The following is a 25,435-nucleotide window of genomic DNA, read 5'->3' on the forward strand; positions in this document are numbered from 1 at the left end:
AAATTAAATGGTTGAGTACACCACCTCATCATGACACTTTGGTGTGGAAGGACCACTGAATATTTTCTCGATCGGAACAGAGTCTTATAAGACATTCAGATTTTCGATCTGATTTTTGTAAACTCTGAATTAATCCATTTAAATTAGAGAGAATAATCTAAAACATAATCCGAAAATTCAATCTTTTTTAAAAATAATTTAAACACCGACGTGAAGCACAACTTATATTGCGCGAAGTACAAGCTCGCTGTAATGTAGTAACAGAGGTTTGGTTAAAACGGTGCGAGTGAAGAAGTATTAAAATTAGGGCTTTTGAAAAGCAAAACCCCTCCATTTTTCCACACACTCGTGCTACACAGCAACCCAGCGTCCACAATGACGAGCGATGCCGACATGAGTGGTTGGACTGGTCTGCTGCATTCTTCTTCCAAGCTAATTGAACAAGCCGCTCCTTCTGCTCAGTTTCCGCCGCTTCAGGTATGAGCCCCAATTGCTGTTTATATGTCTTCTCATTTCGAGATTTGGTCATTGAACTGATTCTCTGCTGTGTTTTGGCGGAAACAGAGGAATTTGGATCAGTTGGAGGCTCTCTCGAAGAAGCTCAAGGCCAAAACCCTACGCGCCGAAGCTCCGTCCCAGTCTATTGCGGCTACTAGGTATTTTCTCGTTTTGTTCAATGGGAATGTTTTGCCAGCAAGTGGAGCTTGGTTTGATCAAATTTTAGGTTGGAAATATAAAAGAAGTGACAGAAAATTTGATGGAGAGCGGAGTTCCAAAATGCGTAGCATTCTAAGAATTTTGTAGAGCTGTGATGTTCCAAAGTGGTTATTCCTTAGTCATTGGCAATTTGAAACCTGAGTTTTAAAATAAACAAGTTTTATGAGATTTTGTAGTATGAGTGAGGGAATGTAAAGTGACCATTGTGTCAACGTTTTGTTGATAGTATCTCATAACTTTTTTCTTAGTTATTGTCTTATTTTTTGGTCGGCAGGCTATTAGCTCGGGAGGGGTTAAATGCAGAGCAGCTAGCTCGTGATCTCAAGTCCTTTGAATTAAAGGTAGAAGATTTCATCCGTCTGTATTGCTGTAAATTCGTGTATCGTCCTTGTGACAAGTACCTATTAAACTTACAAAATTTCCAGTTTCCATATTCTCTGAAATTAGTATGTAGAATTGCCAATGTTGATGACCAGAGTTATTATAAAATAAATACAATCTGTATACTCTATCACATGTTGGCTTCTTATATTCATTTTACTAGATTTATCTTGGATGTATTACTGAATAGTTTTGTGAGAAGTTTTTCATTTTCAAATCATTACATCATATCTTTCATGTATTGCAGTTTTCACCATTCTCTTTCCTCTCTCTCTTCTTTTATTTATATGATGTTAATTTTTTATGTTCATCTCTTTGGGTTTTTATATTCTCCCTGTAAAGACCACATTTGAAGATGTATTTCCTGCGGAGGCAACAACAGTTGAAGAGTATCTCCAACAGGTAATTTCATTCTTTTTAAACATACGCAAAATTGATGCCTTAAAAGATAAAAACAAAAATGGAAGAGGCAAGATATTAGCGGACTTTCCTAATCCTTATAAACAAGCACAATATTTTCTGAAATTCAGGTCCATGAAATGGCAATGCTCTCAGCTGTTCAGGAAGCTCAGAAGGATAATCTTAGAAGTTTCAATGATTATATGATGTCTGTATTGCAGGTAGGTAAATCAGAATTAGCTTCACATTTGAGCATTCTTGATGAATTCATTTTGTTGGATTTCTTGAAATCAATTTGTCATGCGAAACTTATCATTTCAGGAGGACTGGCAAAAGGAAAAAAGAGATTTTCTTCAGAGCCTGAATCGAATTTCAATACTACCGAGAACAAATGTCCATGATTCGAGCAGTGGGGTTAGTCGCCAGGGTCAAATAGTACCTATGACTTCAAGCCCTGGGCTTTCGTCAGGACAATCTGGTGCCGAGCTGGCACTTTTGGCTGATAAACCCATAGTTGAAAAAAAGGCTGCAGCATATGCTGAAGTTGTGAAGAATCTTAACAGTGCTAGACAGCATGGTTCACCCTTCAAAGTAAGACATGAAATCATAAACTAAATCTTTCAAGTTACATGCATAACTCCAAATAGTCGCCAGTGCCTTAACTAACATGAAATCGGAATTATTGAATCCGTCTTCTCAAGGATCATGAGACAGAGGGATTTCTCTCATACTTTTATATGACTACTTCAACATGTGTAAAGTTAACTATGCTGAACTAATTATTTCTATCCTCAGCCTGCTGCAGCTTTTAAAAGTGCATATGAAAGTCTGAGAATGGACTCATCTGGATCAAAATCTGTCAGCATGCTGAAGATTTGGCATCTAATTATGGTATGTTTGCAAGTGGAAATAATCAGTACTTATTGATGCAAGTTCTTGTTTCTCAAGCCCAGGCACAGAACTTCACAGTTTTTTTATTGATGCACACTATTACTGGCAGACATTAATGGGTGAGGACCCAAGTGTAAAACGGAGTGTTTCTAAGAGAATGTCCTTAGTGATTGGAGCTCGGCACCATCTGGAGTGGGGACATGAGAAGTATGTAATGGATATGATTCACAGTCATCCTGCGCAGGTAAATTATTTCAATATTTTTTGTTGTTTGCTACTGTGTTTTAGCGAACATTGCTGCCTTATCCTCAGTTTTAGGCTGTTAGAACATACTAATTCTTATAAGAATTCTTCAATTACTAAATGTAAAATAATTGCTTGGTTATACCTTTTAGGCCTCCAGGTGTTTACTTAGGTTGTGCATATCTTCTTCTCCATTCAATTGTTTATAATTTGTAGTTATAAAACAGTTTATATTCTTTGTGATTATAGGCTGCTCTTGGCGGGGCTGTTGGAAATCTGCAAAGAATTCGTGCCTTCCTTCGGGTTTGTTTGAGCTCACGTCATTATAATTGAACATATGTCAAGTGTACAAATGGATTTATGCGTCTTACTCTGCTTGTTTTTAAATTTCTACACCGTTTTGTTCTGCAGATGCGTTTAAGGGAATATGGAGTTCTTGACTTTGATGCTGGTGATACCCGAAGACAGCCTCCTATAGACACCACATGGCAGCAGGTTTATTACTCTTCTTGGTAGCATGAATATCTCTGTGAGAATCTGATTCTGAGTTGATGACCATCAGGGCACGACATTTTGTATTTTTACATATCAAAGTAGTTATTCAAGAAACGGAGATTTTATCAGAGTGATCTAGGAAGCCTCTTATTTGATTAGATCTACTTCTGATTGGAAAATTTGGAAAAGTAGCTACTTCCTTCAGGGTTAATAGTGGCTGATCTTCTTGTTATTGATGATATTAGAATTGTTCGGGGAGTAAACTTCATTACTGCTAAGTTATGGTGTGCACTAAGTTACTTCCCCTCTTACTCCCACCTAACTGAGTTGGTCTGTCAAATTTGTTTACAGATATACTTTTGCCTGAGAACTGGATACCATGAAGAAGCTCTGGGTGTTGCACGGACATCTCGTGTCTCCCAGCAATTCACTACACTGGTACGAGTAGTAGAAATGCTCCTTCGTTAATCATCTAGTCATTTTTCAAGCTTATTATTAGCTTCTTTGTTTTGCTAGCTTTCTGAGTGGATTTCTACGGGAGGTATGGTATCAACAGAGACTGCAGCTTCTGCTTCAGAAGAATGTGAGAAAATATTGAGGATGGTTGATCGAGTTGGTCGACCATCATATGACAAGAAAAAGTTACTCCTGCATGCTATTATATCTGGCTCTAGGAGGCTGATTGACAGGTTGCTTAGAGAGCTACCGACTATCTTTAATACAATCGAAGATTTCTTATGGTTCATGTTGTCTGCTGTACGGGAAAGCTCTGGTGGTTCCTCTTCGGTTGTCCTCAATGGTGGAGTATCATCTTACAGTTTGGAGGATTTGCAGGCGTATCTAAATAAATTTGAGCCATCATATTATACAAAGAATGGAAAGGACCCTTTGGTTTATCCATATGTATTACTTTTAAGCATCCAGCTTCTTCCAGGCGTTCTTCATTTGTCAAAAGATATTGGAGATAGTGGATTTAGTGTTGATTCAGTGCATATAACAATTGTGCTAGCTGATTATGGCGTCCTTCCTGAAGGTTCTGGGTCAGGACAAAAACTTGGAGTGATGGATGCCTTGGCTGAGGCGTCCAGCATCATTAGGCAATATGGGGCTGAGTATTTGCGCCATGGTTACCTTTCAATGGCATTAGAGTATTATGCTCAAGCAGCTGCCGCCGTGGGTGGTGGGCAATTGTCATGGATTGGAAGAGCTAGCATGGATCAGCAAAGGCAGATGACCCTGATGTTGAAGCAACTTTTGACAGAGATTCTTTTACGTGATGGTGGTATATCACTTTTGCTTGGCTCAAGAGGTGCTGGAGAAGAAGGTCAGTTGGGAAGATTTTTGACTGATGGACAGAAAAGACGAGAGTTTTTGTTCAAAGCTGCCCGACAATGTCAGGATGCTGGTTTATATGATAAAGTAAACTCTCTTTTAAGTTTCTTTTATCCAAGTCTGAGTTGATAAGCCTGCCCTTTAATTTGCCTCTGATACTTTACATTCTTGGTTGATATCTAGTAATTCCCAACACTAATGATTTTTTGCAATTTCCTGATTAGTGCTTTCCGAACCCCTTTGATTTGTTCAGCTAACTTTACCTTCACCTTTCAGTCTATAGAGATTCAAAAAAGAATTGGAGCATTTTCTGCTGCGCTGGATACAATAAACAAGTGTCTATCTGAAGCTCTTTGTGCCTTATCGCGCGGCACACTGGATGGTGAAAGCCGGATTACTGGACTTATACATTCTGGAAATGATATCTTGGAAACATTCAAGTACTACCCAGAAATCAGGTTTCTACTTCTTGCCCGTTTCTTGTTCTAGATCTAGAGAGGCAAACATTGAAGTCTCTGTCGGCTTTAATTTTGATAAAAGCTTTTCATTTTACTTCTACATCTACATTGTTTATGCTTTTAAAATTGATGATTATGTTCATTGTGGCTATAAGTGGAATAATTGCTAAATTTCTACGTTCTGCAGTCCTCAAGAGAGAGCAACTGTAATTGAGCAACAAAACGTGCTGAGGCAGCTTGAAGCAATCTTAGCCATCCATAAACTTGCAAGGTCTGGGAATAAGCTAGATGCATTGAGGGAGATTGCAAGACTTCCATTTCTTCCACTGGACCCGAGATCTACAGATTCCACACCTGATGCCTTCCAAAACGTGTCACCTCATGTTGAAGCCTGTGTACCAGGCCTTCTCAAAGACGCTCTCAATTGTTTGGACAATGTCACTGATACAGATGGATCTCTCCGTGCTATGAAAGCTAAGGTAAAAAAACCATTTATGTTTCGCGTCGGCTGTACTGTTTGCTTCTGCTGATTATGGTCGTTATTTCATTGACACAACAACTGAATTTTGCAGATCGCTAACTTTCTTGCCAACAACCTTAATCGGAGCTGGCCTCGTGATTTGTATGAAAAAATTGCTCGAAGCTTGTGAATTTTGTTGGTAGAATCTTGTTTATAACTTGTCCATGAGGATTAATGTGCATTGGTATCCCTTGTTTGAACAGATTGGTTATTCTGAGGGTAGCGGCGATTCCTTTTTGGTCATTATATTAAATCCCTGGGATATCAAATACGTACTCGTTTTTGTAGTACGTAACTCTTAAATTTGTGATCCAATTTCTAAAGAGTTATATTTAAACCAAACATGCCTAGGGTAATGAGCTTGTTTTCATTCATTGCATAGAACTAGAAGATGCCAATTTCAATATTTACTACCTTAATAATAATGGAGAAAATGAGAATGCCAACACTGGAATGAAACATGTAGTCGCAAAGCTCTGACACTTATTTACTAGTCACAAGAATCACTACCATTCAGTTGCTACTTGAGGTTGCTATTTTGTACAATCTCTAGATTCACCAAATGAGCGAAAATTTGGCTCCTAATGATTAATTGGAAGAAGAAATATACATAGAGCAACCTGAGTATTTTGATGTATTTGGCTAAGAGAGCATTATTTAACTGGTGAGGACTCTCTGTGTTAAAACAAATATTGTTCTAATGACACTTGAATGGGCGATGTGTTGTTATCAAATTGATTCATTATAAACTATTGTGTCAAGTGAGTTAGATTTGTTATTATGTCTTTATGCAGACAATTTGTTGTCTGTGGGCAAGAATAACAACATTATCAACGAGACAAAATGTGTTGAAGAGGATTTTTCAAATTAAATATACATGTCTAGCTGATGCTAGACAAGAAACATTTTGAATTAGTTGTAGTATAGTACTATTGAACTTTGATTTGTTACACGCGATGTCACCAAGTACTTAAAAGGATACTGTGACATGAACATCTCTGATTCGAGAGACTCATTTCCGACTAGTAGGTATATGTTAACTGTGGGAGTAGTATCAGGTATATTGAAATGAAAGTGGGGCTGCAAAACACTCCCTTAAAATATTTATATCATCAAATCTTGAACTACACAACAATTATTGAAAAACTGACCTAGGGCTTCAATGGGATAAACAACCGTGACATCAAGAAGAAAAACATCTTTGAAGGCATATTTGGAAACTGGATAATCTCAGGTTCTTTCGTCACCTTTGAGCATTGTGTCATTAAACCAGAAGCTATGAGTGCTCAGTGTGTTGCAGGGGACATTGAGCATGCCCATTGCCGCCGTGTTGAAGTGCATTCTAGTTAAAGGGAAGAGTGACCATGCACAAAACGGAAGTTATGAGAAGCTCCCCAGCGCCACTTGTCTTGCTTGAATATAAAAGAGGTTCACATATTCCAATTGCAGATCCTGTAACTGCTTATGAGATTTCAAAAAAGGAAGAAAATCAAAAGAGAAAAAAAGAAAGAAATGGTGATTTTGTAAATTGGAACTATAATATAACTCTTGACTATACATTATCAACTATATTTTTGGTATGGTAACCCCATAGAAGCTGGCAAGCTCCACCCCAAATAATAATCTGTACAACACTCCTATAATTATTTTCCTACCTTTCACTCATTCCCATGAGTTCGTCCCATCCTCCAATGCAGCACATGAGACAGGCTCCTCAGCAGCAATGTTGCCACCGCTTGGTCCTAGGGGAGATCAGCAGATTCAGCGATACACAAAACGATGTCATCGTCTTGCATCCCAGTTTGTTATTCCTTGTTGTTTTGTTCAGCAGCTATAGTTCTGAGCTCTGGTGTTGAATAGCTTTGAATGCAGGTTCAATGTTCTCATTCACACTCTTTGTTGGCCTTTTCAACCTCTTTGGTCTTTGCTGTATGGAGTCCGTGTGCTGCGAGGGATCCTCATGTTCATAGTCCGGTATCGTTCGATTTGGTGATGATGAATCCACCTGTTTGGAGCCCTTCTGAACTCTTGCTTTCGGCTGTGTTTGCTTGTCACCACTGGGTTTCCTCTGCAAAGGCAACTAATACATTACTAATCTACTATGAAATGATGAACTCCGAAAGTTGAATGTAAAAACCTATCATGTCAGTCCATATAAATTTAATTTCATGAGATTTCAGTGCTGGAAAATCAATCATCAATGGTTCCTAAATTCCGTGGTCATATCAAGTTGAATAAGCCAGAGAGAGATTATCACCTTTTTGCTGCTGGATTTTGTTTTTTCGGGATCTTGTGGTTCAAAGTCATAGTCCTGTGATTCAGCATTAGCAAAATCCTCAAAAGACGCAGCTCCTTCTGCATCGATTCTGATGCCCTTAGCACCACTTTTCTTCTTCTGCCTATCTTTTGCCTGTTTCAAGAGCAGAACCCAATTTGTTTGAATATCTTCAACAGGGTTTTATAGTGATCAGTTCAGTATATGAAAGAAAAAGCACCTGTTGTGAGACTTCTTTTAGTTTATGCTCCAGTTGAGCATCATCGATCAATAATGATACAACGTCCTCAGGGGCCAAAAGGTCACCTTGGACATGACCGCCAGTCATCACAAGCTGCTGGACGGTGTTTTTCTGACTCGCTCTCTGAAGAATTTTTTCCTCTACGGTCTCTTTACAGATTAAGCGATACACAGTTACCTAAGCGATGAAATGGATATGCTTCAGTGAGAGGATTACCTAAGATGAATAGATAAATTGTCGACAGAAAAACCTCATGTAGGTCTTACAATAGATATGTAATATCGAATAGAAAAATAAATTGCACAACTATGTTAAACATCTATTTTAAGGCTTTGTTGCAGTAGGAATGCAGAAAAACAATACCAAGTTCAAGTGCATCTATGATAATCCACATAACCTGCTGATTATTAAACTAAAATGCGCTAAACTGAAAGAACAATAGAACATGAGAATGAAAATTGCAAAATTTTTAAGTGGAAAGCACCTATCTCATCTCCACGCACTTAACGACTTGTTTAGAAGTTTTCAAATTTTGTGCATTTTTGTATTTACAGGGGCAAGAGGGATATACAGAGATTGGCAGAATGCCAGAACTATTAAGCAAAGGTTTCAGGAAGCATTCAATGAAGAGAGAGATACTAACATCCTTAGTTTGACCCAGACGATGGGCCCGATCCATTGCCTGTAAATCTAACGTTGGATTCCAGTCACTTTCATAAAATATGACAGTGTCAGCAGCTGTCAAGTTGATTCCAAGCCCACCAGCTCTTGTGCTCAGCAAGAACACAAAGATATCACTCCTAAAATCAATTGGCAGGTAGCTCAGAAAGGATCCATGAGAGAGAGACAGAGAGAGGGAGAGGGAGGGGGAGGGAGAGACAGTAAAAAAAGCATATACCGGTGCTGGAAATCTTTCACCATGTCACGGCGATCCATTATTGTGGATGACCCATCAAGCCTCAAATACCGGTATTTCCTATAGTTCATGTAATCCTGCAACACAATTGTGTCAAGCTGAGAAACCACTCTGCAGTAGGAATAATTCAAACTAATCTTGCATGTGGTCTAAATAATATCACAGAGAAATCATAAGTACACAGCATCTATCCTCTCGACTATATTGATATCTCCTCAGATAAACATATATGATAAGTCAAACATGCAGGTGAGACTGTATGTCAAGTGAAGCTACTTTAATAATCCCTTCAACAACATAAGACAAAAGACCTGTATGTCAAGTGAGGTTACTTTTGCTCTGGCAAATGGTACAGATGATCTATGGTCATGAGGAAATATCATGATCCCCGAAAACAAGTTAGATTACCTCGAGGATATTCAGCATTTTGGTCATTTGTGCAAAAAGAAGAACGCGATGATTTTTCGCCCGCAGACGCTTTAGAAGTATATCAAGTGTTTGAAGCTTCCCAGAATCCTGGAATAAGTACAAGAAACCATAAAATAAATACTTGAAACATGGGGCCAGTAAGAAGTACAAGATGAGGAGAGGAGAGCATACTGTCAACATTTTTGCAGGGTCAAATGGTTGCATGGGTGGACAAGATCCAAAGATCTTGTATGTAAGCTGAAGGGCAGGTTGAGTAATTGGTAATTCAGCATCAATCTCTTGTATTAAAGGGTGACTGTCAGTTGGTTTCATTGGGCCATTGCAATCAGATATTCGTGCAAATCCAGTCAATAACCTCTTTAACCAGGGGTCATGCCACTCTTGAGACATCTTGTATGCAAAGTTTCTATCAGAACAGCGGACATTTATCTGGTGCCAAAAGCATTCCCATAAGATCTCAGTTGAGAAACAAGTCCTCAAAAGTAAAACCGCATAGTACGTATATGTGCGTATTTCTATGATATAAAAAAGTATAGATTACTACTTACTGGAGGTGCTCTAGTTCTAGGGATGAACGAGTACACAGAATGCACAAGCTTGATATCGGATAGAAGCCTATCCTGGTAAGGCATGATTAGAGCCTCGAATGGAGAATCTGAAGGACCTGTTGCAAGCTTTCTTCTAAGAAAGTTTTTCTCTGACCTACTAGACAGTAGCAACATTCGCGTGACAGCTCTCACTTTTTGCTTGCCAATATTAGTATACTGGATATCGCCATCATCACTTTCCATCAACAGGTCCAATATTTCATCCAAATGTTGGCGATCTGATCTCATTATGGAGAATAATAACCTCTCCATAAAAGAACCAGTTGCCAGGAATGACAGTTCTGATGGCGATAGATCAATAAAGCGGGAGAATTCAAATGTTCCACTTCGTCCAGAATCCTTTTGGAGTGAAGAACTGGAGATATTGTCTGGTGAGAATATGTTAAATAACTTCTGAATTGACTCTCTACTTAAACTCTGGCCAGCTTCTGAGTTGTGAGCGTTGGAACCACCAGCAGTCTCTTGGTAGACCAGTTTTGGTATCTACCGGAGTAAAATTCAATGAAAAATCAAAGAATGAAGCAGACCACATAGAAAAAAAAACATCATTAATCAGGTAGTAAACACAACCAAAACATTACATCATTTTCCTACTACTGAAGATAGGTTTCCTAGAGAAAGGTGGGTGAGGCAAAACAAAAAAAAAAATCACAAATTTCTTGCAGTTTTAGTGAATTCCTTAAGGACTCAAAACCCGTAAAAGTAATCCTAGCAAAGCACAGAGCTCCGAGATGACAAAGCTAGCAAAAGTTATTGAGTTTCTGAGTGTGAAGATTACATAACCAAGTATTTTACTACTCCCTCCGTCCCACTTTAGGAGTCCCGGTTTACCATTTGTGGGTGTCCCACTTTAGGAGTCCCGGTTGGAATATTCCATAAATGGTATTAGGCCCCACATTCCACTAACCTTTTTCCACTCACATTTTATTATAAAACTAATATAAAAAAGTAGGACCCACATTCCACTATCTTTTTTCACCAACTTTTCTTTACATTTCTTAAAACCCGTACCGAACTCAACCGGGACTCCTAAAGTGGGATGGAGGGAGTAATATATTAAATTAACATAGTATAACAGCACACTACTGAATACATAGGGAAGTTACCAGAAGGAAAAAAGTGTGTGCTGTTTGGGATGGCGGGTATTACCTCGTATGCAATAGGGCTTTTGCCACCAGAATAAAAGACGTCTTCTAGCTCACCGAAGGGAGGAGGGAGAAGAGAATTTGGAACATCGCCAAAATGAAAATACGTGCTTCCTTCATTTCTCTCAAATAATTCTGGATGATTGCATACCTGGATTGCAGGAAGGGCAAGGGGAAACCAACCATTATATCATTTTGGAATCAAATGATGGGAAAACCTACACGTTAACCTCCCTTTTACATCATGTGACTTGAATATATCTTCTCAGATATTGTTCACGGTAAAATTTAAACATAAAATGTAATGAAACATAAAACATGTAGTTGTACACTTGTACTTAATCCCAACAGGACAACTCTAGACTAGCAATATAGAATCCCAATAATCAAGCGAAGTGCTACCTTTCTCAGCTGGATGACAATGTTCATCAGGTTCAGAATTTTTTTCTCACTAAGATGTCCACGGTTTCCGTCAAACAATTCTGCAAGGGATATCTTGTTCTTTATAGCTTGGTAAAAAGCTTGCTGCCGAGAACTTAGTTTACAGTGTACGGTAACTTCAGTTTTTCCTGTCAGCTCAGAGACCACATCCTTCTTAACCCTCCGTAGCATGAAAGGTTTCAGAATGGCATGCTGTTATCATCAAGTTTGAGACAGAATGTGAGAAGCAAAATAGAATTAAATCATAAATTCAAAACAGAAACAATAGAATACAACATTTCCTAGGATCATTTTTTTATATCAGCACGAAATTCCAGCCACACACGCAACTATAGGGTCTCGATATACATTAAACAAGATCACACACTTTGATCTAGAATATTTGCTACCAACTCAAACCCCCAGCAAGACGTCAAAATTATGCTTTTGCACTCCAAAAGCAGTGAATGTGGTTCTTACCAATCGATTAAGCTGGTGCTCATTTAATGTCCCACCATGCTCTGCATGACTCTCAATTCTGATAAAGTACAGGAGAATAATGAGAAGAAAACTTGTAGCTCATACAGACGACAGTGTAAAGGAGAAACATACCCTTTTGAAAACCACTCATTGAATTGCTCATGGCTATCAAATAAAGTGGGCATAATAAAATGTAAGAGCGCCCACAGCTCAGCCATGTTATTTTGAACTGGAGTTCCAGTCAGAAGCAAGCGATTCCGGCAATTGAAACTGAGCAGTGTTTTCCATCTTATACTGTCATTCCCAACATTCAACATTGTCAATAGTGGCATATATAAATATCTACCTATATATGTGTGATTAAAAAACTTAGCATATAGATAAACCACAAACTTCAAGTAGCTGTACTAGTAAATTTTAGAAGCAGGGACAGCTAGAATTTTAAAAATGAGGGGGAGAAATAATGTTTGTATTCATGAACATATTTTGATGGACGGAACTATAATTTTATACACAAAAAAGTGAAAAAAATAAAATACAATCACTGAGGCACCACGGCCAGGGCTTGGCTCTGTCCCTGCTTCTAAGATTGTATACATCAAAGAGGAAACAAACTTTTGAAGAGTTTTTTGGTATATCCGTGTCTATAATGGGTCTGGAAGACTGTTTTACATAAATGCGTATACATAGGAAATTGTAATTATGTGGTATATGCACAAAGAAATGTTATAGTTGAAGACTCAGACCTGTTGGAACTTTTGATAGCCTGGGCCTCATCCAACACCATATATTGCCATTTTACACGGCGGAAGTACTTCTCATCCGAAACCAGCAGCTGGTAACTGGTGATGAGAATGTGAAATCCAGCCTCCCTGACAAATTGCGCAGGCTCGGTGAAACAAAAGAATAGACTTGAAATTTTCAGACAAGTCAAAAGTCAATGAGGGTCAACAGTTAGCAGTAGATTCTTCAGAGAACAATCAGCTAAATGAAGCACAGGGACATTAGAACTGGTGGATCACCTTCGATAAAGACGCTTTGGGTTGATGTTTTTCCTAAGCACTGTACGCTCCTGAAGACCACCCCAATATGGTAGAGTCTTCAGATCAGGACAGAAACGGCTGATTTCATCAGCCCAATTGTTCAAGACAGAAGCAGGTGCAACCACCAGAAAAGGTCCCCATATATTTTTTTCCTATAAACCAGAACCAGTTAGACAGAATGACTTCCAGCCAGAAACTTGTAAGAACAATTAATTACCTCAGCCAAATGAGCCAAGAACGCCATGGCTTGAATTGTCTTTCCCAGACCCATCTCATCAGCAAGAATACCATTCAAACCCTGATAAGAGAAGAAGATGTGAATCAGATCCATCCGAGCAGACTTCTAAAACCGGGAGAAGATGCTAGTTACCTGCTCGTAACAATTCACAAGCCACTGAAGGCCTTTTAGCTGATATTCTTTAAGGGAACCCTTGAACATCTCAGGCGTCTGCACTGTTGATGCTAGAGGCATGGTTGACCTGAGATTACCATAAACCATTACTTGCATACATAAAAGATTTAGGACAGAAAGTTTTTGACGACCAAAAATCAGGAGTGGGGATTAGGAAGTATTGTCAGAAATAAAAAAGAAACCCACGGGTGCAGCAAATCAATATTGCTAGACTCAGTGACCACACCATCTTGGAGAGGGGCCTCAGCTTCTCCAGCTAAACGTAGCTTTAAGCATTCATTATCAAATGCACTTGTCATTTTCTTCTGCTTTGAAACTGCATCGTGGGCTGCTCTTAGAGCTTCTCTTCTTAATTCAGCGGCTTCAGGATCATCTTCCTCCTGGTGCTGATCTTCTGAAAGAATTTCTTGGTCATTAGATTTGTCATCACCAACTGCTAATGCTCCAGAGGGCTCTGAGGTCTTATTCTGCATGAAGTGACTGTACAGTTCTGTCTGTGACAACAGAAAGTTGAGCCTCTGCTGCTGCCTTTTAGCTTCACGAAGTTCTTGTTCTCGCTTCAGAGCTTCAGCAGCTTCTTTTTCCTCTCTTTTCCTCACTTCCGCCTTCAAGAGAACAATTTCTTAGGTTACAAAATCTGTATCACTGGCTGTAATTTTCACCAAAGTTTAAACCTTATCGAAACGAGTTGTCACATCAAGTTTTGGGAAACTTCCATAATAGCACTATACTATATTATGTGTTTCAATTTAGTTTCTAGGTAATGTGTTGAAGAAGGTTGCTTCTTGCTGAAAATAGAAATCAGAGTAAGAAAGTACCATCTCCTTGTCAACTCTCTTCCAAAACACTTGCATGTCTCTAGCCAGTTTCCTTGTCCTGATTCCAGCACCCTTCATCAATTTGAGGGATCTGCTGACTTTCATTTTCACCTGGAAAAGAATCAAGATAGGTGTAAAGAAGGAATACAGGACAAGAATGTTAAGTTAATCTGCCGCAGTAAAACAAACCTCTCTTTGACATGTTTCTGAAACTCTCTTAGCATCAGTTATTTGCTTTCTGTAGAAGTTGGTGAAAATCCTGTGATGTTTGGGAATTTCTTTTCTTGCTATATTAACCCAATATTTACTAAAATTTTCCATTGCTTCTCTCTCAATTACAGAAGGGTCTTTCTTCACCTTTTGCTTCTTGGGTAAACCACGTTCAATAATCTGCACCATCTCAATTATCACCATGACTAACAATTGGATATATACGAAAACAATACAAAGGTCAAGAAAGAAACTTTCCTAACCTCATATGTATCCCCCTTCTCCAAAACTTTTACATAATAAACCTGTAATATACCACTTTCTGACAGTATAGATCGCCTAATCCTTCCAGCTGCCCCTTCTGGAATGCCATTGGTTCCCATATCTATTTCACTAATACTTAGAGAGAAATTCTCAGCAGTGTAATTGGTCTGCTGGGCTCTCAACCTTGCCTGAAGCGATTCATACTGAGGCCGTTGATCACCCATCCCTGCCCTGCTTCTACGCTGAAACTTGTTTATAGACGCCATCATTGCAGCTAATGAACCCAAGTCAAGGGTACCCTTTAGGTAAAATTCCTCCACTTGGATATCTGACATACTTGGCAAACCTAGTGATGATGACAGCTTTTCATACGGAAGAGGAATCCTATATGTGATTCCATCCCCAATATCCAGAAAAGGTGGTTCAAGATTTGGTCTGAAATGTTTTGAACAGTTCACCAATGATGAGCCCAAATTAATCAAAGATTGGTAAGGTCAGTTACAAACTTGCAACATAGAAAACATTTAGTGACACACCTCTTATGTTACTTTTAGGAAATATCAAAGTATATTCAAAACCAACTAACAAGAAGGGTGAGCTCCTCGATCTCTCTTTCTTATATAATGGCAATTGTCTCACATAGCCATTTTAGTGGCTGTGTTCCTTTCCCTAGTGATAATACTTGATCTGATTTTAGTGACCGAAATGCTACAGCCATACAACCTAACCTTGTCTGGTATTTGAATAATAGCAAAGTCCAAGAAACATGTACTTAATTGACATGGACAGAAAGCCATTTCGGGATTATGTTCTTTCTAAGAGTCTTCCGAATCTCACTCTCAATCATAGACAGACAATCCAACTCACAAAGAAGGAAAACATTGACTTAAGGCCCTGCTAGTTTTACTATTGATTTTCACTCAGGTATACTAGAAGATAACATACAATCTTCAACAAGAAATTCTAAAATCCGAAGTACTATTTGAAGTCGGACTAGAAAAAGAATAAGAGCAGTGCATCAGATAGAGTAATACATAAGGTGAGAAGCAAACCTTGAGGCACCATATTGCCGCCCGAAATCTGATTCATGATAATTTCCAAGTTTTTGGGAACTACTACTGTTTAGAAAATCTGAAGTTGATTCAAACTTGGGAAACCCTCCTCTGTTATCATTCATTGATTTCTGATCTTTCAGGGCTACATTACTTTTGATTGCCATTGTCCCAGTTCTTGTCGACGCAGGATTTTGGGGGGCACAATTGAGCCTCCTTTTGTACTTCTGAATATGATCTCCAAGCATTGCACGATACCGCTCCTCTGAAATATACGAACTGTGACAGCCTGTTTCTTCCTCGTCACTGCTATAAGCACTACGCCGCTTCTTTTTCGATCCCCTCTCCGATATTGTTCCATTCATGTTGCCTAAAGCTCCCCCTAATCAACAAAAAGCAAATCGCTCTCAAAATTACGAAGAGAGACAGAGACAACTCCAACATGCATCAACTTATTTGACTGAACACCATACATGCAATGCCAACAACCGATATAAATACATGCTATTCAACTCAAAGATAAAAACCAAAAGGCAACAAAAAACCAGAAAAAAAAAAATGGTATATGTAAATTTTCTAACAAAACCGAATTACCTACCTTGGGCACCTCTGCTCTCATCCTGACTACTATTCCCATAATAATCAAAATCTTCATCTTGTTTCGGCAGTTGAAAGTTCATCAAAGGCTAAAAAAGAATTATGAAAAAAAATCAATACCAGAGTACTCAAAAAGAACAAAAAAAAAGACACACTAACGTGCCTATAAGCCCAAGCCGAAATTAAACTAAGCACACGTAAAAGCAGTAGAAAACCCCCAAAAAGCAATACTTTGACATAATTATTCACAAATTACGCCCTTTCAAAGCAAAACCAAATCGCCACAACGAAATTCACACGTACAAATTGCAAATAGAGAGAAAATCAAAATTCGAAGTGCAGTGATTCCTCTGAAATCACCTCAAGATTGAAGAGATTTCCGTAATTATACTTCCGGTTGGAGTCCATGAGCTCTGCCACTAAATTTACGGCGAAGAAACCAGAATCCGGCGATGAGCATTGGCGGCGAAAATTATTTGAAGAAGAAGATTAACGGACGAGTGGAAGAGGAGGTGGAGACGAACCCTAACCCTAGATAGAGAAGGGGAGAGTGACGAAGAAGAAGAGAAGAAGCGGGAGACAAAGGTGGAGTTGTGAATAGATCCTTTTTTTCTATCTTCTTCTTATCAAATTTCCTCTCTGTTTCAGGAGATGTTTTTTATCTCCTTCTTGAATTCATAATTTTACTATACTAAATATTTTCACAATTTTAATTTTACAATTTTGACAAAAATAAAAGATTAATTTGTTATTTTATTCATTTGTTTAAAATTATGGAGAAAAAAATTAAAGGGAACTTCGATCTTTATAAAAATTGTAAAATAAAAAATGTGAATAATAATTTTAATTTATTATTATACTGAATCTAAATACTACTTTTGTTTCATAGTAGTGGAGACGTTTTCTTTTCGGTTAAGAAAAATTGTGTTAGGTGAGTTAAGTAATGGAATAATAAAGTAAGAAATAAAAGATAATAAAGTAATGAGAGTAAAATAAGTGAGAAGAAATGTGTTGACTTTACTAAAAAGAGAAATGATTCAACTACTATGGAATATATATCAACATGGCAAAATACTCTATTATTATGGAACATAGGGAGTAGAATAAAACAAACAAATCTAAGTATGCATTAAACAAACGTGATGCTTAGAGCATCCACAATGGTATGGAGATAGGGAGGACGATCGGGCGAAATTGGGCTCGGGCGTCCTCGTCCAACCATTGCAGGCGCTCGAGTGAGACAACCGAAAGTTTGGTCGTCTGGGTCGGTCACTCGACGCGTCGAGCGATGCCTCCGGGCGCCCATTGCAAGGCGTCGGACAACGACGCCCGAGGACGATGAAAAAATTTTAACTAAAAAAAAATAAAATTTAATTATAAAAATCAAATTTTAATTAAAAAAATTTAAAAAATCATTTTTAAAATTAAAATTTAAAAACTATAATTTCACAATGATCCATACTAAAAGACGGATCAGTGAATTAGCGAAAGATTATATTTGTATAATATTATTTCACGCTAAATGAGCTAGTTTTGCTTTGCTTGAGTAAATATTTTATAGATATGTTTTCAACTCCAACTTTCATTGTAACTTTGATGTGGGATAAATGATAGTCTTATAGATAGGTTTTCAACTCCAAGTTTCTTTGTGATTTGATGTGGAACAATTAGTTTTACACTTAAAAGAGAGTTTTTGTTGCTTTATGTAAAACTTTGTTTGATTTAAATACAAAATCTAAGTTTAGCCTAGAAGTTAGGGGTGAACATTCGGGTTTCGGTTCGGTTTTTTGCCAAAATCGTACCAAACCCGAAAAACCGAATTTAGTTCAAAATCCAAACTGAACCGAACCGAAAAACCAAAAATCGAAAAATCGAAAACCGAACTTCAAAAACCGAATAAAACCAAAAAATTGAAATTTTCATAAAAAATCGAAAAACCGAAAAAAATAGTATATATTAATATATATATATATAATTTATTTTATTTTATATATACTAATAGAATATAAATATATATAATATAAAATTAATAGAATATATATAATACATATTATATAAAATATATTAAAAGAATATATATTATATATATGATATAATATATTAAATTATAAATATATATATAATATTATATTTAAAATATAATTCGGTTTTCGGTTATTTTTTACGCCCGAACCGAACCAGAAAATCGAAATTTTTGTATTTTTAAAACCGAACCGAACCGAAAAATCGAAAAAACCGAACCGAATTTCAAAATTTTGGTTTAGTTCTGTTCAGATATTCGGTTTTCAGTTTTTTTGCTCACTCCTACTAGTGGTAGATTTGTCTTGAAAAATCATACAGGTTGTGGATTCAAGCCCCAGACTTAATGTTATGTTTTCATTTTTTTTTCTTTTATACTTTTCTCATTTTATTTGATTCTTTTTTTGTTATATGAAAGAATGTTTATATTTTTATGATAATGTAAATTTAGTGTTTGATGAGTGCTATATCTTGGAATAAATTGTAAATTTGAGCGAGAAGTTAGATTTAGATGACTAGTCAGGTTTTTATTAATTTAGTAATGTAATTTATTTTAATTAAGTTTTTTAAAGTAATTTAGTAATAATGTAATTGTTTTTCTAAAATTTGTGGTGTTTAATATAATATATTTTGGTATTTTTGTAATTAAAAACAAAAATAAAAACTAATAATATTAAAAATTAAATGTAAATTGAGTTTAATTGATAGGACAAACACTAGGGCGAAACCATTATAAAAAGAAGGAGCGGACTAAGAAATGCTGATATGGCAATCACTAGGGCGGACACTAGGGTATCCTGCTCATACGAATGGTACTCGGTATTGAGCTTGTAGCATACCATTTTCTTCACAAACATGTAAGAAAACGTGACATGAATATTGTAACCAAAACTAGCAAGGTTTCACAACTAGGCCCATTTCAATTTAATATATTTATTTAAATTATGATATTTTTAAAAAATTAAATTAAAATAGCTAAAATGTTAAAAAAATATATAATTGAAGTTACATTTAATCAAATAAAATAAAACACGTAAATTCTAGTCTGTCTAAATCTAACAACAAAGTTTTCATGTTTTTAGCACTAGACCTCCATTATGTAGGATGTTTGTCATCGTCGTCATTCATTCGACTTCTCCTATTTTACAATAGTTTTCTTTCATATTAATAAAATAAAACTAAGATGAAGACAAGCATTGTTTTAAAAACATCACCGCATCGACTAGTTCAATCCATTCGGCCACCAAATGGTGCTTTATTTTATTTTATTTTATTTTATTTTATTCATTTCCCACAATAAAATCGATGGACTAACGAGTAATCTCACACTAAAGAAATCAGTTGGATCATTCGTGAATCGCTGACCAATCGAATCGATTTTTAAAATTTTGCAAAATAGATTTTAAATTTGTGGCTAATGAGAGTTGATCGCATGAGTATAAACGATGAATGAAACCCATTAACCACAACTAAAGATTTAATGGTAATTAGATGCAGGCTAATCGAGTTGAAATATTATCAGACAAAAAGTTTACAACTCTAATCTTATGGGGTTTGGGCTAGCCTAACGAGCCAATTGAGCTAAACCTTTTTATTTTTATAAATAAAAACATTTATGAATATTAAAGATATTAATCATACTCCTATAACAAACACTATCACAATTAAGTACTACTAATAGAAAAAACTTAAAAAAAAGACATTGAATAAGAATAATGTTTTGATAAATATAGAGTTGTCTAAGACATTGAATAAAAATAATGTTTGATAAATATAGAGTTGTCTAATGATTTAATTATAAGATATAAGGATATACGATGATGACTGTGATAATTGTAAAATTAAAATAAAAATGATTAACAATAAATTTTGAAGTGTGGTTTAGAAGTCAGAATATTATCTATAGTGGACTTGAATTTTCAATTTATTTATTTATTATTATATGCTTTTAATAAAAAAATAATATGTTTATATTTGGTGTTGATTATAATAAAGAAGACATTCTTCATGGTGATTCGAAGGATGTGTCATACAAGCCTGAAAGATTCAAAGTGAAGGAAAATGAAAATCTTGTATGCAAATTAAGAAGAGCTTGTATGATGTGAAACAAGCTCCAGAACAACGGTATAAGAAGTTTGATGGTTTCATGATGGAGATTCGCTGTAAGAAATGCCACATAGACATTGTTGATACTACAAGAGATTTGACAAGAATTATTTTCTCATATTATTATATGTTGATGGTAGGAATTGATGTAAAGATGATGAATGGATAAGGTGAAAAAATAATTATCTGAACGATGAGAGATGTTGGAGAGACCAATTAGAATTTGAGCATGACATGGAGGCAGGAAAATCATATCTTCCGCATGCTAGTTACATTTGAAAGGTCCTATAAAAATTTAACTTGCATGATATGAAGCCTGTAAGTATGTCTTTAAGAACTAACTTCAAGTTGTCAAAGAAGGAGCTACCACATAGAAGGGAAGAACATGTCGAGATGATAAAAGTTCCTTATGCTTAAGAATTGACGGTATTATTTATGCTTTTGTGTGTACAAGCCTGCTATTGAATAAGCAGTAGGAGTAGCGAGTCAGATCATGGGTGTTTCGGGCAAGCAACATCATGAAGTAGTTAAATAGACCCTTCGAAATTTACATGTTTTAAGGCCTATGTTTGACTTGTTTTGAATAAATACCATGTGAATTATGTTTAACATTGATAAATATTTCTATATGTTGGTATCTTGTTGTGTTTGTAGAGTTTTGATGGTAAAACGACAAAACATTATGAATAGATTCCATTCTCTTCATCTTCGAAAGATTTTCATGTGGCCATCTCACACGCCTCAATCAAAGTTTTGTAGAGAAAGTTATGGTCATTTTACGAACGATCAATGTGCAGTGCAGTCAAAAGCTGACGAGAATAAATTCAAAATATTAATGTGATCCAAATCTTTTCTATTATATCAACCTTTTTCAAGCCTATTAATACCCCATGACCTGCATCCAGTGGCGGATTCAGAAATTGTAAATTGGGGGTGCGAATTATATGTACATAAATACATAAGTAGCACGTATATAAAAAATACTAAATCTTGAAATACTATTTAATTTTAAAATGAGATAATGTAAATAGTTACTAGAAATTAAAGTTCCAAATTCATATAAAAAACATTAATATATGGAGTACTTAATTAAGGTTAATAATAAGAGGCAAACTAAACTAAAAACAATGTGATAATAAAATCAAATCACAGCAAAGATAATTTTCTAGTTTTAAAAATTTGAATTAGAAAGATAATGAAAAAAATAACTAATATATGCAAAAGTAAACAAATAAAAATATAAAGAAAATAAAAATTACCTAATATGCAAAATGAACTATAACTACCAGAGATAATATGCAAAACTTGATAAAGAAACTCTAAAACCCAGAATCCTTTCCTATATACTGTACGAAAGGGAAAAAAAAGGGCTTCTAACTGTAACTACAAAAGATAACATTAAAAATCAAAACATAATAAAAAAACAAAAACTTCTAACGGTAACAGTACTAAATATAATAAAGAAACTAAAATACACATACTAATATATTGAGCTAAAAAAAATTACACAAGTCCTCCACTTTACGTAGACAAACCATTTACCACTGGACCACCGCCTCATTTAGTAATCTCCATAATAATAGTATGAATAGATTTTACATATTTGGCAGATAGGATATATCCCTGGTGGCCTGTATATGTGAAGACAACCCTATGCCTAACAGATCCAACGAAAATTTACTTTACGCAATGACAAGAGGCTGCACGGAAGGATGTAGAGCGAACATTTAGTGTGCTCCAGTCGTGATGGGCTGCGGTGAAGGGCCGTCACAAACTGTGGTATGACGACTGCATTGCTGATATCATGTATGTATGTATCATCATGCATAACATGATAGTCGACAATGAAGATTCACAACTCACCGATTGGGCCAATGAAGATGCTGCCAGACCAAGCCACGGTGTGGCCACCGCCCCTGTACAAATGGGTATACCCCGTGGCGATGCTGAAAGGGTTCAAGCATTTGCTACTATGCGCCAGCAAGAAGCCCATAGTCGACTCCAACACGATATAATTGAAGAGTTATGGGCACGTAGGGTTGCACATTGGTACCGTTTGTATTTTCTTTGAATGGTTGTTTAATCGTTGTATATTTTTTCCAAAATTGTAATACAACGAAGGTTTTCGAATTAGTTAAACTATGTTTTTTTTCTCCAATTCATTTCGTTGTTTTGGGTATTTCTTTTCTCAAATTCATTTAAATTGGAGGGCACCTGGGCTGTTGCTAGGCTGTTCAGTTGACGATTGCTGGGATAGGGCATTGACTATGTTGTGGGAAGGGCATGATGATGTGACAGGAGGAGTTTTAGGTTAGGCTATTACTATGTTGTGGGCCTGTGGCTGGGGCAATCCAATTATGGATGCTCTTAGCAGCTGTTTACTATTTCATCCGTTTCTTCATAGTTGAGTCATTTTTCTATCATGTGATGCTCCTTTATATTTCCATATATGGTACTCCAATAATTAACTCACTTTTTCTTTCTCTCTTACTTTATTTTTCCTAAATTATCACTTTTCATGCTTTATTCTTTCTAGTTTTCCCTTTCTCTTATTTTATCTATTCTATTATCTACTCACTTAACAAAATAAACATTCATTTCTTAAACTCCGTGCCTAAAAAAAGTATCTCAACTATGAAGAAACGTAAATAGTACAATGATTTTTACATACGTGATTCATATGTCTGTAATATTCAATTATTAGAAATATTAAAGAAAAAATAATTCTTTCAGACTTTAAAATCCACAATATTTAAATAAGGAAATTTGGTTTGATAAAATAGAGTGCTACTTGACTCATTGCATGCTAGATTTCTCATAAAGAGTGGGGATGATACTTTAACACCATTCTCCCATTGAGAGGTTGAAGTGGTCTTGTGTTATTTTTGAAACCCTGTATTAGAAATAATCATATTAATGATAATTAATAAAAGAGAAAACTATTTTTCTATGTATATATTCATATAAGTTACTAGCATAGTCGTCATTTGAAGAAAAAAAATGATAAGGTGATGCTAACAAGTCGGAAAAAGGACCACAAATGCCATATCACATCATTGAGTCTACACGACCTCAAATTTTATTATCATAATTTTTTTTGATGTAAATTTTAACCTTGTAATATAGATATACAATAAGGTTAAAATTTTATTATGCATATACAATAAGGTTAAAATTTATGATTGTTGTACTCACATCATGGGCAGCTTTCCTTAATATTGTAATTTGCTCCTTTGATGCCGTTCTCACCTAAATTACATAAAAAAAAGAACAATTTCAAGAACACAAAACTTATAATAGTGTGACATGTCAAAGACCATTGCATGTCATTTCAATTCTTATTTCTTTAATTTATATTAATGGTATTATTGTTTAGGATATAAGATTAACCTTATTAAGGAGTGTCCAAAGAACATCTTTTGTGCATGGAGGAGTTGTGAGAGAACCCATATATCTATAATACTTTCTGCTTCCAAACTTGATATCCCATGGATCAACATCACCCAAATCAATTTCTTCTTCACCTTTTGTTAAATTATTAGTACTTTCTAAAACCTGCATTTGATAAATCTTTCATTTGTTAGTACAAGTTTATACACATTCTTCTACATACGAGTTAATTGGTGGACAATCAATTTCAACAATTGAAAGTGTGAATTCGAATCACAATCCCATGTTGAGGCCTTTTGGTTTACGAGCATCCTAAGAGGAAGTTATTGTAACAATTAATGAAGCGTATTGTAATCGGTAAGACATTTTTTCTCCAATCAATACAATGAATATTCTCTTCACCCCAGGTAGGTATATGTGCACCAAAGTGTGTGAGTTGTAACTAGAAAATAAGTTACATTATTTTAAAATGACGATGGTACCCCTTACCACTTTCCTTATTGAGAAACTGATCAGAACGTCCTAATTGATATAGGATAGCAATTACTGCAAGCTGTCCTTCAGAACTTCTATGGAGCATGTGCAGTTCCATGTCGTACCTATAATGAAGGTACAATCTTACAATGCAATCATACAATATTTATTTTCATCAAAAGTTGTTTAGGTCATATCACACTAGATCATCTATTACCATATCCTTTTAAACCACATACTTACTCAATTCACTAATATACACCAACAAAGTCAACAAAATGCAAAATTGATACGGTAGAAATATGAAACCTTCGTCCTCCGAGCGTATGTTCAGAAGGCGTGTGCCAGTGACACTGTACTAAATCGTACGTGTTGCCAGTGAGATGTACGCTCCCGGCATATCTATTCCATTGAACCTAACAATAACAGCAAAAAAAAAAAAATCATATATGGTGTCTCATATTCAATAATTTTCTCGATTCGACTTGTTTATATCCTTAAACGAACGATGTAATCACCAACGTAGTCATAACATGATTTCGTAAATTCCTTAATACAGCAAGAGCTGGTCTATAGTTTCTTCTTATTTTCCCTATTTGAGATGAAACCATAACTCTTTCCTTGATAATATTGATTGGGGATTGGAAATTTCCAATTGAACATAATTTCCATTCTTCTTTGAGACTTCCCCAGCATTCCGGACCCTTTGAAGAATTCTTCAAATATGAAAATCCAGGTTCATTATCTGTAATTAGGACACATATTAATTTACTAAGTGAGTTCTAAAGCAAAGAGATATATAACTAAAATGACAAATTACAATTCTCTATTCCTAATTGTATCTTATAGACTCAATATGAAAATTAAGGTATAATAGTTGTGAAAACAATAGTTAATGGTACTTTTAAAACATTGTAACTAACACATCTTTATGGCTCGTTTGCTAGGAGTGATCAAAGTGTATAGTATAAATATGGGTAGGAAAACATACTAAAATATCATTATCATGCATTTATTGTACTACTAAAACAAACATAAAATATTGAAATATCGCTATACTGTGATTTTTGGTACACTAGCTTATCATATTGGAAAGCTTT

At 35.9% G+C, this 25,435-nt stretch overlaps 3 protein-coding genes across 6 annotated transcripts; 1 reads left to right on the forward strand and 2 right to left on the reverse strand.

The window, feature by feature from the left end:
• The first annotated feature begins 275 nt into the window (after positions 1-275).
• Positions 276-5,778, forward strand: LOC125211946 (Nucleoporin interacting component (Nup93/Nic96-like) family protein). The gene is made up of 15 exons (XM_048111919.2): positions 276-477; positions 565-656; positions 992-1,058; positions 1,441-1,500; positions 1,629-1,718; positions 1,819-2,088; positions 2,293-2,388; positions 2,498-2,632; positions 2,881-2,934; positions 3,043-3,126; positions 3,478-3,564; positions 3,643-4,545; positions 4,735-4,916; positions 5,104-5,395; positions 5,489-5,778. Exons 1-15 carry the CDS (start codon positions 376-378, stop codon positions 5,564-5,566), a joined length of 2,592 nt encoding a protein of 863 aa, XP_047967876.2. The 5' UTR covers positions 276-375; the 3' UTR covers positions 5,567-5,778.
• A 721-nt stretch (positions 5,779-6,499) lies between these two features.
• LOC125211945 (chromatin-remodeling ATPase INO80-like) lies at positions 6,500-16,975 on the reverse strand. 4 transcript variants are annotated; one of them, XR_016136914.1, is made up of 24 exons: positions 16,707-16,975; positions 16,348-16,435; positions 15,750-16,131; positions 14,697-15,132; positions 14,413-14,613; positions 14,224-14,334; positions 13,592-14,010; positions 13,364-13,472; positions 13,211-13,291; positions 12,973-13,145; positions 12,697-12,822; positions 12,083-12,244; positions 11,951-12,008; positions 11,453-11,683; positions 11,055-11,201; positions 9,846-10,388; positions 9,469-9,726; positions 9,277-9,384; positions 8,851-8,945; positions 8,596-8,752; positions 7,932-8,129; positions 7,694-7,846; positions 7,092-7,504; positions 6,500-6,888 (listed from the first exon to the last, which is right to left on the reverse strand). XR_016136914.1 is itself a non-coding variant. In XM_089068000.1 (23 exons), the coding sequence occupies exons 1-23, from the start codon at positions 16,752-16,754 to the stop codon at positions 7,268-7,270; spliced, it is 4,521 nt and encodes a 1,506-aa protein (XP_088924126.1). In that variant the 5' UTR covers positions 16,755-16,975; the 3' UTR covers positions 6,941-7,267. The 4 variants fall into 4 exon arrangements, 2 of the variants coding, with proteins under 2 accessions (XP_088924126.1, XP_088924127.1); XR_016136913.1 differs by having other exon boundaries at positions 6,500-6,894; XM_089068000.1 differs by lacking the exon at positions 6,500-6,888 and having other exon boundaries at positions 6,941-7,504.
• A 6,187-nt stretch (positions 16,976-23,162) lies between these two features.
• LOC125210440 (alpha carbonic anhydrase 4-like) lies at positions 23,163-24,865 on the reverse strand. The gene is made up of 7 exons (XM_089066726.1): positions 24,854-24,865; positions 24,645-24,751; positions 24,344-24,460; positions 24,167-24,173; positions 23,862-24,026; positions 23,667-23,720; positions 23,163-23,364 (listed from the first exon to the last, which is right to left on the reverse strand). The coding sequence occupies exons 1-7, from the start codon at positions 24,863-24,865 to the stop codon at positions 23,287-23,289; spliced, it is 540 nt and encodes a 179-aa protein (XP_088922852.1). The 3' UTR covers positions 23,163-23,286.
• Between the last annotated feature and the right edge of the window lie 570 nt (positions 24,866-25,435).

The sequence above is a fragment of the Salvia hispanica genome, chromosome 3 (genome assembly GCF_029641045.1).
Source record: "Salvia hispanica isolate PSC_SH4W2 chromosome 3, Shi_PSC_v1, whole genome shotgun sequence".
In the NCBI taxonomy this organism is placed as follows: domain Eukaryota; kingdom Viridiplantae; phylum Streptophyta; class Magnoliopsida; order Lamiales; family Lamiaceae; genus Salvia; species Salvia hispanica.

Excerpts from the sequence above, each read along its gene's own strand:
- LOC125211946 (XM_048111919.2), top strand. The coding sequence starts at position 376 with ATGACGAGCGATGCCGACATGAGTGGTTGGACTGGTCTGCTGCATTCT. Across the intron at positions 1,501-1,628 it reads TTGAAGAGTATCTCCAACAG|GTCCATGAAATGGCAATGCT; the intron begins GTAATTTCATTC and ends TCTGAAATTCAG. Across the intron at positions 2,389-2,497 it reads AGATTTGGCATCTAATTATG|ACATTAATGGGTGAGGACCC; the intron begins GTATGTTTGCAA and ends TATTACTGGCAG.
- LOC125210440 (XM_089066726.1), bottom strand. Across the intron at positions 24,461-24,644 it reads CATACGCTCGGAGGACGAAG|GTACGACATGGAACTGCACA; the intron begins GTTTCATATTTC and ends CCTTCATTATAG. Across the intron at positions 23,721-23,861 it reads TTTGGACACTCCTTAATAAG|GTGAGAACGGCATCAAAGGA; the intron begins GTTAATCTTATA and ends TATGTAATTTAG.
- LOC125211945 (XM_089068000.1), bottom strand. The coding sequence starts at position 16,754 with ATGGACTCCAACCGGAAGTATAATTACGGAAATCTCTTCAATCTTGAG. Across the intron at positions 14,011-14,223 it reads AGAGAGTTGACAAGGAGATG|GCGGAAGTGAGGAAAAGAGA; the intron begins GTACTTTCTTAC and ends GTTCTCTTGAAG. Across the intron at positions 10,389-11,054 it reads AAAGCCCTATTGCATACGAG|ATACCAAAACTGGTCTACCA; the intron begins GTAATACCCGCC and ends TTACTCCGGTAG.